Source organism: Pseudocercospora fijiensis, assembly GCF_000340215.1.
Source record: "Pseudocercospora fijiensis CIRAD86 unplaced genomic scaffold MYCFIscaffold_14, whole genome shotgun sequence".
Taxonomy (NCBI): domain Eukaryota; kingdom Fungi; phylum Ascomycota; class Dothideomycetes; order Mycosphaerellales; family Mycosphaerellaceae; genus Pseudocercospora; species Pseudocercospora fijiensis.
This window is the reverse complement of record NW_006921545.1, coordinates 406,135-417,286: the sequence shown is the minus strand read 5'-3', so window position 1 is coordinate 417,286 and position 11,152 is coordinate 406,135. Positions and strand designations below refer to the sequence as shown.

The 11,152-nt window shown below is 51.5% G+C and overlaps 4 protein-coding genes across 4 annotated transcripts; 3 read left to right on the top strand and 1 right to left on the bottom strand.

Annotated features, from left to right (window-relative positions):
• Positions 1 to 11: 11 nt before the first annotated feature.
• On the top strand, positions 12 to 1,803 carry MYCFIDRAFT_180169 (uncharacterized protein; the record flags this gene model as incomplete). Its single annotated transcript, XM_007934104.1, has 10 exons — positions 12 to 23; positions 52 to 440; positions 465 to 499; positions 535 to 604; positions 633 to 789; positions 817 to 1,003; positions 1,042 to 1,065; positions 1,090 to 1,229; positions 1,266 to 1,746; positions 1,781 to 1,803. 10 exons carry the CDS (start codon positions 12 to 14, stop codon positions 1,801 to 1,803), a joined length of 1,518 nt encoding a protein of 505 aa, XP_007932295.1.
• Positions 1,804 to 4,092: 2,289 nt separating this feature from the next.
• Positions 4,093 to 4,872, top strand: MYCFIDRAFT_84283 (uncharacterized protein; the record flags this gene model as incomplete). Its single annotated transcript, XM_007934103.1, has 2 exons — positions 4,093 to 4,371; positions 4,435 to 4,872. 2 exons carry the CDS (start codon positions 4,093 to 4,095, stop codon positions 4,870 to 4,872), a joined length of 717 nt encoding a protein of 238 aa, XP_007932294.1.
• A 3,578-nt stretch (positions 4,873 to 8,450) lies between these two features.
• On the bottom strand, positions 8,451 to 9,234 carry MYCFIDRAFT_212712 (uncharacterized protein). Its single transcript, XM_007934102.1, has one exon. It carries the CDS (start codon positions 9,227 to 9,229, stop codon positions 8,630 to 8,632), a length of 600 nt encoding a protein of 199 aa, XP_007932293.1. The 5' UTR covers positions 9,230 to 9,234; the 3' UTR covers positions 8,451 to 8,629.
• A 504-nt stretch (positions 9,235 to 9,738) lies between these two features.
• On the top strand, positions 9,739 to 10,494 carry MYCFIDRAFT_212711 (uncharacterized protein). The gene has a single exon (XM_007934101.1). The coding sequence runs from the start codon at positions 9,890 to 9,892 to the stop codon at positions 10,175 to 10,177; it is 288 nt and encodes a 95-aa protein (XP_007932292.1). The 5' UTR covers positions 9,739 to 9,889; the 3' UTR covers positions 10,178 to 10,494.
• Positions 10,495 to 11,152: the final 658 nt, after the last annotated feature.

Below are 11,152 nucleotides of genomic sequence, written 5' to 3'. Positions count from 1 at the left end.
GATAAGGCGAGATGGCCGTGACGGTGGTCTCAAGAACGTGGAATTGTCGAGATCTTCTCGTGCTTGATATATGCTTGCCTGGGGCTGTACGACAAGTATGGCAACGACATTATTGAACGCTCATCATCAACCATCATGCATTGCCTGCGTCCGACATTTTTGACCATTTACCGCCATGCATCGTCTGCGGGCGACATAATCATCGGCGCTGTGGGTGCTTCCAACAACACCTGCATACGAGAACGGTACTTTGGCGTCCATCTACGGTATTGTACAGTTTCGGCCTTGACACACATCTCTATTACACCATTCTTTCTCGAATCTCATCCTTCATGCACTTCACAAGCACCTTTCTCAGCCTCCTGGATAGTCCCGGTCCATCTCCGGTCTCCAAAGCAAACACAACCTACCCGCTATGCCGCCGGCCTCCTCTTCTCCTCGTGGCTAAGCTGCAAACCATATAGCCGCCTCCGAAGAAGACTATCTTCAGCACGAAAACGTCTTTCAGAACCTGACCATTGATGAACTCACCAGCGCCACTGAACGCATCGTGTGCTCTCCTGACGCTCTTCGTACCATCTATCGCTTCTGCCCCCAACACCAAGTCTCCGCTCGCAACCTCCCAACGGCAGACGCACTGGCCTCTCTCCTCGACTAACTCAAGGCTCCCAAGGTCCCAGTCAAGCATACGAGAACGCCGCTACTCGCACCCTCTCGGCTCTTCATTCACGTGTCTCTGACTACAAGGGCATGGTTGCTCTTCGTGAAAGACGCTCCGGCAATGAATGGGTCTGCGCATGAACTCGCTGGAGTGAGCGCTGGCTCAGGAATCCGAACTGGGATGGCGAAATCTCTATCCCAGAAGATGTGACTCCTTGGGAGCGTAACATGCGTCCCATGCGTGCCAAATATCGTCATCTCGGGACGACTTTGCTGGTACGCCAACACGATGACCATGATGCGAGGCGTCTCAAGTGCAAGATCCAAGGCATAGCGGCTGCATGTGGAGAGTTGTCTTCTTCTTCTCGGCCAAAAGAACAGCTGCTTCCAGCTTTGGAAAAGCAAGTCGATGCCGGAATTGCAGCCCAGGGCAAGCCATGGAGAAGAAACTCCAGCAGGATCTCACTACACAGTCCGACGCTCTAGAACTTCGGGCTCACGAATTCGAAGCTCAATCCAAAGCCGTCGAAGTTCGGGCAGCTCAGATCGAGAAAGATCTCTCGGATCATGTCGATGCGTAGGAATCTCGTGCCCAAGCCTTCGAGAAAGCTCTGGAATCCCAAGTGTCGAAGCGCCTCACCTTCCTCGTAGCCGAATTTGCAACATCGCGGAGATGCTTTCAAAGGGCAGTTCAGAACTGGTTTCTCGAACTGACAAAGCTGAAGGTTCTGGATCTGGCAATCCAATTGGACATGGAGATGAAGAAGCACCTAAATGGTCTGGTGGGTGGTGGTAGTCGCCGCAGCAGCCGTCGTGGTAAGAATCGCGAAAAGGGTGGTAGCTACAGTGGTGACAGAGGCGCGCCTGAGGATTGCAGTAGCCTCAGTGGCAAAGGCATGAGGTATCATAGTCTCGGAGGTGGGATTGGGAATGGCAGCAAGGACAAGACGAGGATGGTGGAGGAGGAAGGAGAGATGGGTTGTGGAGTAGGCCTGGACGAGGATGATCTGGATGCAGCTTTGGGATTCGAGAACGCTCGCGGAGTTGGAAGAATCGACGAAATGGAGAGAAAGAAATGCTGCTATCGTTGAGCTTAATTCCCGATATGCAGCAGCGATAGCATGGTTCAGCGTAGCTAAATAGCAGAGGGGGTTGTTATCGGATGAAGGTATAGCTTTCTTGGGCAAGAATCAGAAGTTGTTTAGTATCGATAATTATTAGTCTTTATAAAGGCATAGCTTAGGGCGGTTTCATTAAGCAGGTCTTTGCCTATCTCCGTTTCAGCCCCTTCCTAATTGAACGTAAGTAGCAGAGGTAGGCATAATACGCACCTTCTACTATCGGACTTTTAACTAATGCTACCTACTTACTACTCCTTATATTAGTAAGGGTCTAAGGACTAAAGTCAACTAATGCAAGTAGACATCCTTACAGATTCAAGAAGCTACACAACTAGCGGGAGATAATCCTTTAGATTAAAAGTCGAAACACGATAGTATAACACAAGATATATTCAACTTAAAGTAAGAAAATTAAAGAGGTAGATCGAGAGGGATTCAAGTTATAAGCTAGCGGTCTATCGTATCCAAATTGCGCCCGGGTCTCTTTTTAAGCCAACAGCTAGCTAACTAGCTTATTAGCCCTACTAGCCTATAATATTACTAATATCTACGTCTACTATCTAGTAATACTTAGAGCTATCTATATCGGTATTTCTTATAGTCCTCGGATAGTTAGAAGCCTTCTAGGGATATAGTATTACTGCCCTTTATAGGCAATCTAGACGCTATTCGTACAGCGTTTCTTACGAAGGAGTGTTTTATAATTTTCATTTGAATCATTTCTATATCTTTAATAATACGCTTAATAATATATAGAGGCTTTGTTTCTTTAAAACGATATCTAGGATCAATTCTAATATAACTTTTAACGATAATGCGTAGTTAGTCTGCTATTTAGTATAGACTATATCCTTATAAGGATAGAATAGCCGCTTTGCGACATTTGTCCTTAGGCTCTTTATAGAAGACTTCTTCTAGCCGCTAAACTAGATATAGAAGAAAGTGATAGCAACTAAGATAACGTAGAAGGTACACATAGAGCGGAAGAAGTTACTATAAAGAGCCTAAGAAGGAGGTAGGTCTTTACCCGTAGGTACTAGGTCTAACTAAGAACATAAGTACAAGCTGAAGTGGATGTCACTCCTTACTTCTTGGAGCTAAGCTGGCTCACGACTTCGAAGTCACAATTGAATCGTGAACACTGCCACAAGGCGAGATGTTGGGGAATGGGATGGCATGGCTAACACTTTGGCGAATGAAAGAAACATACTACTGACTTCAGCACATTTCTCGGCTCATCGGCGCGGCCCGGGCCAGCAAATCTTGATGTTTCCTCGTCCGAGTCGTCCCTCGTCACTCCGACAGTCGAAGTCCATACCGACTCCACCTCGCGCGCGCTCTTGCCGCACTCTTTCAAGGCATACGCTTCACGGCATGAGCTCATGGGATTCCTCGAGGCACGTAAACCTGACCATCGTCTAGGTTTGGTCGTGGTATGGGACCATTCGGCTTCGTCGTAAGGCGCAGGAGGTGAGCGCGCGGAGGTCAACATGGAAATACTCTCATTTGCATACAGTTACCAATCAAGCATCATTTGTTCGCGTGCGACACCGCTGCAGGATCGCGTCCAGCCACCATCGAAGCACTTGCACGCATTTCCCGATCACGGCTTGGGAACAAACGCTGCACCAGAAGAACACGCGATGTCGAGAAGAGAGTGTCGAAAAAATTGGGCAGTGCTGGAAATCCGCACACGAAAGACTCGTTACACAGCTCCGTCGAGACAATAGGCTGGCATGGCCATGCTGAAAAGCAGCATCTTCAATTTCCGTTAAGAAGTTCAGACATCAACAAGAAAACAACAAGCTTGCTCCGGAATCGGGCGTCCGACATACTGCGTCTGTCAGACTTCACGTCGACTTGACCTTCTCCAGACTCCGGGCGATCGGGAATCCGCATATGCATATGCGAACGCTCTCATGCTTGGTGGGAGTCAGCTTCAGTTGCTTCTGGACAAGCTTCGTGCGTATACCCGACTGCACGAGGATAAGTAGTTGTGTTCATCATGATTGATCCTGACCATTCAGGTTCTAGAGTTTGCATGCACAAGCCCACTTTGATGCACTCTTTCGCTTCCGATGAAGTCCCATCATCACGCATCCAGCTTCGGGAGTCCGCATAGACCTGCATCGAAGATGATCGGGCCTCCGACGAAAGTCGATCAACGGTACTCTCTCGCCGAGCTTCAGACGCACTGCCTTCGCCGTACATAAAGCGTGACATTTTTCCGGACCTGATTTCTTTCATCATTAGCAAGTCTTTGCAACACATACCTCCATCCTTCTACTTTTCCCTCCCTCCAGCAGTCATCATGCCTGTCACCTACGCTCTTCAAACCCAATTGGACCAGTGCCCAAATTGCAAAATCAAACACGCCCATCCCATCGCCGAACCACGAAAAGTCCCATGCCAGATATTCTTGACCCAAGCAGCCTACAACCCAAACATCACCATCAAGAAGCTGAAGGAAGGTTTCTTGCGCGTCTGGAATACTCTCGCTTGCGATAGGTGCCATGGGGTGGAGGCATTGAAGCAAGCCATGCTGGGCTTGTGGGTCACGAGGACTCTTGTGGGGCATGGCAGGGTGCCAGTATGCCATGCCATCTGACTACCTTTGTGACTGACGATCGTGGACTGACAAAGCCTTCATCAGACCCAAAACTCAACCGTTATCGACCTCACAACCGACAACAAAGAAAACGAAGAAGAAGACCTCCCATCCTGCGGCGTCTGCTTCGACCTACTGGCTACCGAGCCCTCAGTCGTCAACTGCCACCAATGCAGACAAGGCCTCCATCTCTCCTGCTTCGCCGAATTCGCAACCAATAAGACCCACAACATCACCGCCGAAGATCTGGTCGATGCGGACGTGACGCTCGTCGATCCCGAGACTGGCGAGATTCAGGATCTGGCCTACAAGATCACTTGTCCGTATTGTCGCGCGTCGATGTGTCGGGTCCAGGTTCCGAGGGGTATTGTGGAGGGGTTGGTACGGGAGCAGTTGACTGAGGAGGAGTTGCTGAGAGCTCAGAATGAGGATCAGGCGACGGAGCATGGGACGGATCATGGGGAGGAGGATTTTGATATGTGAGTCGAGATGGTTTGGGGGTTGGGGTTGGGGTCATGGGATGAATGATTTGGGAAGGCGATGGGAGAGATGTCATGGGGACCAGAGGAGACACGCCGGCTTTGAGATGTTGGCTTTGAGATGTCGGCTTTGGGATGGAAGCCTCGCACGAGATTGATTTGGTGGGTTGTGGTCATGGAATGAATGCTTTGGCATGGGCATGGGAGATATCATAAGGATCATTTCAGAGAGCATCGTCATGGAGAGGCCGGCTTTGAGATGCAAGCCGAGATGACATAGCAGGCTGTGTTCATGAAAAGCCTTCGTACGAATTGGATGTGATGTGACGTAGCAGCAGATGCAAAAAAAAATGTGAAAGTTTATGCCAGTTGGTTGTCTCATACTTCTCAGCTACAGTAGGCTGCGGAGCGTTGAAGTTATGCGAACTTCCAATCAATTCGCATCGTTTCATACCAGGGGAATGAGTGGCGGTTGCTTTTCCGTGGCAGAAGAGAGAAATACTGTTGGGCTTATCCGAAATGGTGAGATCTGCCCAATCATTATCTGCCACACCATCGTTATTGTCGTCTTGGCCTTCGAAGGTGTTGTAGTAGTCGCGAGGAGTGATGTATTCCTGAGGTCCGTTTGTAGTTCGCTTGAGTCTGCCCTCATTATCGAGCTTGGTCTCTGTAGCCCACATGCCCAGGAGGGGTTTCATGAGGTAGTATTGTAGCTACGAAGCGTATGCGAGTTCAAAATGCCGTGCACTGTGCGTTGCCTGCCAACACTGATCGACGAAGAACCTATGAATATCTGTCACATATCCTTCGGCGACGAGCTCCTCCTCCTACGGCTCGAGAGCTTGACGCCCTTGCAGTGTGGTCGTGCAGCTGCTTGGCCCCCGAGAAAAACAGACCTCCGGCAAGTTCCAAGTCGGAGGGAAGTACTGTCGCACTCATGCTCCAAATGTACATTGCCCGAATATGCCGGCACCAACTTCAGAGTTCAGCTCTGCTGTGTGTGATGAAAGCCTTGGAGAGTCACGCGAGTATCTTCAATGTGAGTTGGCCTGCACCTCTCGCATGGGCAGCGCCATATTCTCGTTACCACGGCGCTTTGATCTTGTGGTTGAGCCGTAGAAGTCCGGGAAACAGCTCATTGGGCGGCACCTGCGGACGGAGGCAGTATTCAACACCTGATGAGGGACACAGGTCATGGTATAAAGTATCGTTCAAGCCCTGTAGTGCTTGTCCTATTCGAGCGGAGCGACGGCGTAGAGCTCGAGAACAAAGTGGACTTCGGCCTACGCGTGTCGGAAGCGTGCATTTGGCGCATTCGGAAGCGTGTATTTGGCGCGTGCGGAAGCGTGTATTTGGCGTGCAATATTGTAACAATAGCTATTGTTGTTGTGGTTGTTAGTAACGTAAAGCAGAAGGAATGGCCTCAGGCTCGATACACGTAATTGCGATTCGAATTGTTGACCAATCACATCGCGCGCTCTGTTTTGCGGGCGCATCTTTCAAATTCAGCCTCCTTCTATACGTTGTGTAGCACTAATCTGATTTGTTCTCGAGCTCTACGCCAGATTCACTAGACACCTTCCACAACCATTCACTCGCTTCGCTCGCTCAGGTTGCTCTAGGTGCCTGTTGAATCTGTCGCTCCGCTCGAATCAGGATTGACGGAGCAGAACCAGCGAGTACTGTCCAGAGTCAAACTTGTTGGGCACCGACGTCCATTGACCAAGCGTGAGCGATATCATCCACGTCTCAACGAAGCGTCAAAGAGAGAGAGAGCGCGCGACAACCGACCTTGTTGCATCAGTCATTCGCATCGGACGATGTGTCTGCCGCGGAGGAAGCCTGGGAGTGAACGGATCGGCAATGAAGTAGGCGTTATGCCTGGGATCGCATTTGGATCTCCAGTATGCACACCCGTATAGGCGGTATAGTACAGGCTGGGATCAGCGCTTCGTCTTACCAGCGTTGAGCATCATGTTGACCGAAGTAGATGGATCTGCTCAGTACCTAGGCAGCTTCGGGTGCATAATGCAGATTGCGTAGAACCCCCTCTTTGAGCATGCTAGGCGATGATTGTATTTGCATTCAATGGCATTTTGCCCCGTGAGACGTAAAGCGTTTGAATTTCGTGAAAGTGTGGCTGTATGTCGATTGGCCTTCCACACATTCAGCATGAAGTCTCGGCTCATTGGCGACTCCTTTTGTGGCACGATGCGAAGCAGGTACATGCCAGCAGACGACTCTGGTTCAGATCCGCACGACCTGCTTGACTTCTTCCTGCAAGGCCAGGTGCAATCCCGGCCGCCAGATGAGTGGCCCAGACACTGTGGTCTCCACTGCGTTGTTTCTGATGAGTCAGGCCCGGGAAGCTCGTTTTGATTCCTCACCATACCATAGCCATGCTGAAAAGTATTCGATGTACCAAGTTGGCCGATCGCTTGCGGTGATTGACAAATGATTCCTAGATGCAGAGGGACTCCCATGCGGCCTGCCTTCGATTTGACACTCAGTGACGAATTAAGCAGAGTTCGCCCTTCAATTCTGCAGTCGTTTCGTGCATCTGCTTCGAATGGAAAGACTTTGCAAGCTGTGGTACCCCATCTCACAGGAAGGAGCCACGGTTCGGAAACTTGGCTGAAGTTAAGGCGGGCTTCTATCTCCATCGTGGACCGATCGCCGTGTCATGACGAAGCTGGATAGGCATGGTCCGGATTTCTGGTGGTGGTAAGGCTGGGAAAGGGTTCGTTTGGATGGGTGTAATGGGCGGTCGTAGATTGAAGTTGAGAGGAAACCCGCACATCAGAGTGTTTGACATAAGGCGTCATCTTGGTGTTTCTTCTGCATCGCGGTAGTGAAGTCCATAGAAGCCTCCGCGACATTGCAGACAGCATCGTGAGTGCACCCGCCAGGTCTGTGAGATGGAGTCTTCCACGCATTTTGCTCACCAGATACGGGGACGAGCCCGGTTCGAACGTTCTACGAGAGCCGCTGAAGGGTATGAGAATATACAGCGATGGAAGTGGGGTATAACAAGAGCCTTCTCATTGATTTGATCAGGTATCGCAATGGGCGTTCTACATGATTCTGGTCCGGCTTGAGACCGCCTCACCTGAACTGCGTCTCGCCATCATTCTCGAGCTTGCTCTTTCCCACTGAAGCTGCGGTAGTCCCTGTCGTGGCTTGCGCGTTCTGTTCGTAGGCGGAGGGCGTGGAGGTCGATGTACGATGAACAGCTTCTGCTGTCTGGCGCCGTCGTCGGCCTCGCTCGCGAAAGATGCGGCGGGGAGAGTGCGATTGGGGAGCGGTGCGAAGTGAGCTGATACCTGCTGGCGGCCACACGAGCAGCATTTCATTCGCGATGTCGTGCTGTAATCATGAAGACTCGAGCTTTGGCTTTGTCGCGGTTGCGCGAGTCGTGAAAGCGGAAAGCAGCGAGATGCCGTGCCGTCCCGAAAGCTCGGGAGGCAAGCCCCGCGGGGTCGGCCCTATCTCCGGTCCTCAGCGAAAAGGTTCGCTATTGTTGAACTTTCTCGCCGCAAAACACGCAAACTGAATCCTCGAGAAGACACCCTCCATCAACGACCGTCATTGTTCATGACTGTTGAGATTATTACAACATCACACTTATCGTATGCTTCATCCAAGACAAGTTCAACTCACAGCAAATGACCCGATCCTCACTCAATCGCATCTGGGATGGAAGGCCACAGGGATGCAGAGATGAGCTGTGGAATCAACCTTCTCACCACAGTGGATCCGGTTCAGAGCTTCTCCTCCGTCACGTCGTTCAAATTTGCACCATCTGTGAAGTCGCTATCCTCGGAATCGCCGCCAAGAGAGCCGTCCAGTGCATGAAGCGCTACGTCTGCGACATGTGGCCGGCTTTGGAGAAGGTGGAGTAGGAAGGCGGGATATGGAAGTCGTAGCTCGAGGGCAGTTGAGATAGCGATCTCACACCCCCAGAAGACGAAGATGCATGCACTGCGAGACCTGTCGTCGGGACAAGTCACGACGTGGGACCTACACCTCTCACCAAGGCTGCAATAAGCTCTCGAGCCGCCAACCCGAAGGAAATCATTGCTGGTGATGTGGGCGTGCAAGAGGGCGTGGAAGAGACTGCATAAGAGATTGTGGGAGAGAATTTGAAGCGAAACACCGCGGAAAGAAGCGACATAGAGAACGTCAGCGCGAACAAGGACGCTGGGATCTGAGAGGCTTCCAGAATTGAGGAGGCTACCGATATCAGTTACGGACACTCGGCAGATGTACGACCATGACAGCTCCGCATTCCGCAAGCTCGCTGGGCGCTGATGCTCTCGTGCGCAAGTGTCCGCGGACATGCAGACTCCAGCATACAACATGAAAGGGAAGATCGACGAGTTTCACAGCGCAGCGAGTATCATCTGTAGCGGAAGCCCAAGCAATTGCACTACGATTTCAAGTCTCAGAAGACATCGCCGAAAAACGACGCGGAGCCCCAGTCAATGCATTTTTAGACTCGATGTGATTCCACGACTCGTTCTTACTGGATCGAGCACACCTGTGGGGTAACGCGGAAATGTAGAGGCAGGGCTATCATCTGCCCCAATGCAGCTTCGGAGGGTTGACCACGCCATAACGCCATGCCACAATCTATCATGATACATCACGGAAAGTTTTTGAATGATAGGACTCGATGCGGCGGTTTCTGTGATGCAAAAACCAATTCTTCCTCCGCGAAGAAACCCAACAAGCTGAACCTCTTTGCCCCATGGACAGGGATCTTCCGCAACATTCCCAGAGACATGGCAAGCAGCATCCTCTGCTGGATACAACACTCTCTATCATTCGAGAATGCACATACTTTAAGGCTTGAAAAAGCTTTCTCTCCTCTCACTGGCTGTCAAACACAGGCCAGGCGTGCAGCAGGCGACCTCGAAGCGAAGCGAAGCTGCAGAAAACTCAAACAGCAATGCCCACCCTACCTTCATCCCGAGAATGGGCGAGAACCATGCAATCGCGGAGTCGGCGATTTCGAGAGAATGCGGATGGTAAGGCTTGGGCATAGCGCAAGATTGGGAGGAGTGGATCAGGTCTTGAACGCTGATCACGAAGAGATTTTGGACGAAGTGGAAGATCCGAGCCAATCCCGAGCAAACATCAAGGAGACGGAGACTCGGAGAAGCAAGCGCACACGAAGGAGTCTAGGAGTGGGGAAATTCAACGACACTGAGTTGAAGGCCGGAAATCCCATCAAGCTTGGTGAATTGTCGCAGCGAACGGGCGCTCGAAGGGATTGTAGCAACACATCCGATCAGCAGCGCATATGAAGTGCTCTTCAAAGCAGACAGTGTAGTGTCTCGCCGAGCACGCGCGCGCGACAACAATACCAAGGTAGCAAACCCTATCCATCCCCAGCACCATCAATCTGGTAGCAAAAATACTGACAACGTGCTGCCGCCTCCCGCCAACCGCCGAGCGCCTCTTGCAAACAGAACTCGTCGAGAATCCTCTGCATCTGCTGGAAAGCTGTGTAGCATTGTGCTTGAAGGTCTTGCTCGCGTCGGCGTGAACAGTCGAGGTAGCCTGCGTTTTCGAGACTGCAGTAGCGACGTTGGGGGAAGTACTCAATGAACCTGTCCACGCCACTCCCGTTGTACACAGTAAATTATCAAACGAGGGATGGAAGGTCTCCTGTGTTGACGTGAAGTTTGGCATGCCGAGCGTGACGTGAGAGCGACCAACAAGATCAAGAAATCCCAAGAGCTTCACCCGAAGTCTCTCAGATGCGTCCAGAAAGCACCCTCGCACAACAACAGTCTTGCGCGTCAATATGCACCGAGACCCATAACGCATTCGTTGAAGTGGGACTGCTAATGGACGCCAAAATAGAGCCCTGCGAATTTCAAGCAAGCCGCACGAGAGTGAGAGGCATTGAAGGAGTGGCAGGCGACGCAGCAGTGGCAGGCGGCATATGGGTGGCAGGTGACGGAAAGTTCACCACGAACGAGGGCGAAGTGGCCGAGCGGGAGAAGTGGCTGGCAAAAAGGCCTCAGACGTGCGAGGCGGATGAAGAGCGGCGGAGCCAGATAAAGGCCCAGTGAGAACAACACCTAATGGAAGTTGGGTTGACCTGCTGTCGACAGCGGTGCGGTGTGGAGGGAGTCGCCGGGACTGACTACAGCTATGGGGGTGGAGTGCGGAGCTTCGAATCGAGACCTGCTCCTGCGCCGAAGAGGGAGCTGCTCGCATGTCCCAGAAACCACTCGCACGCAAGGCGGCGATGACATTGTTGATCGCAGCTA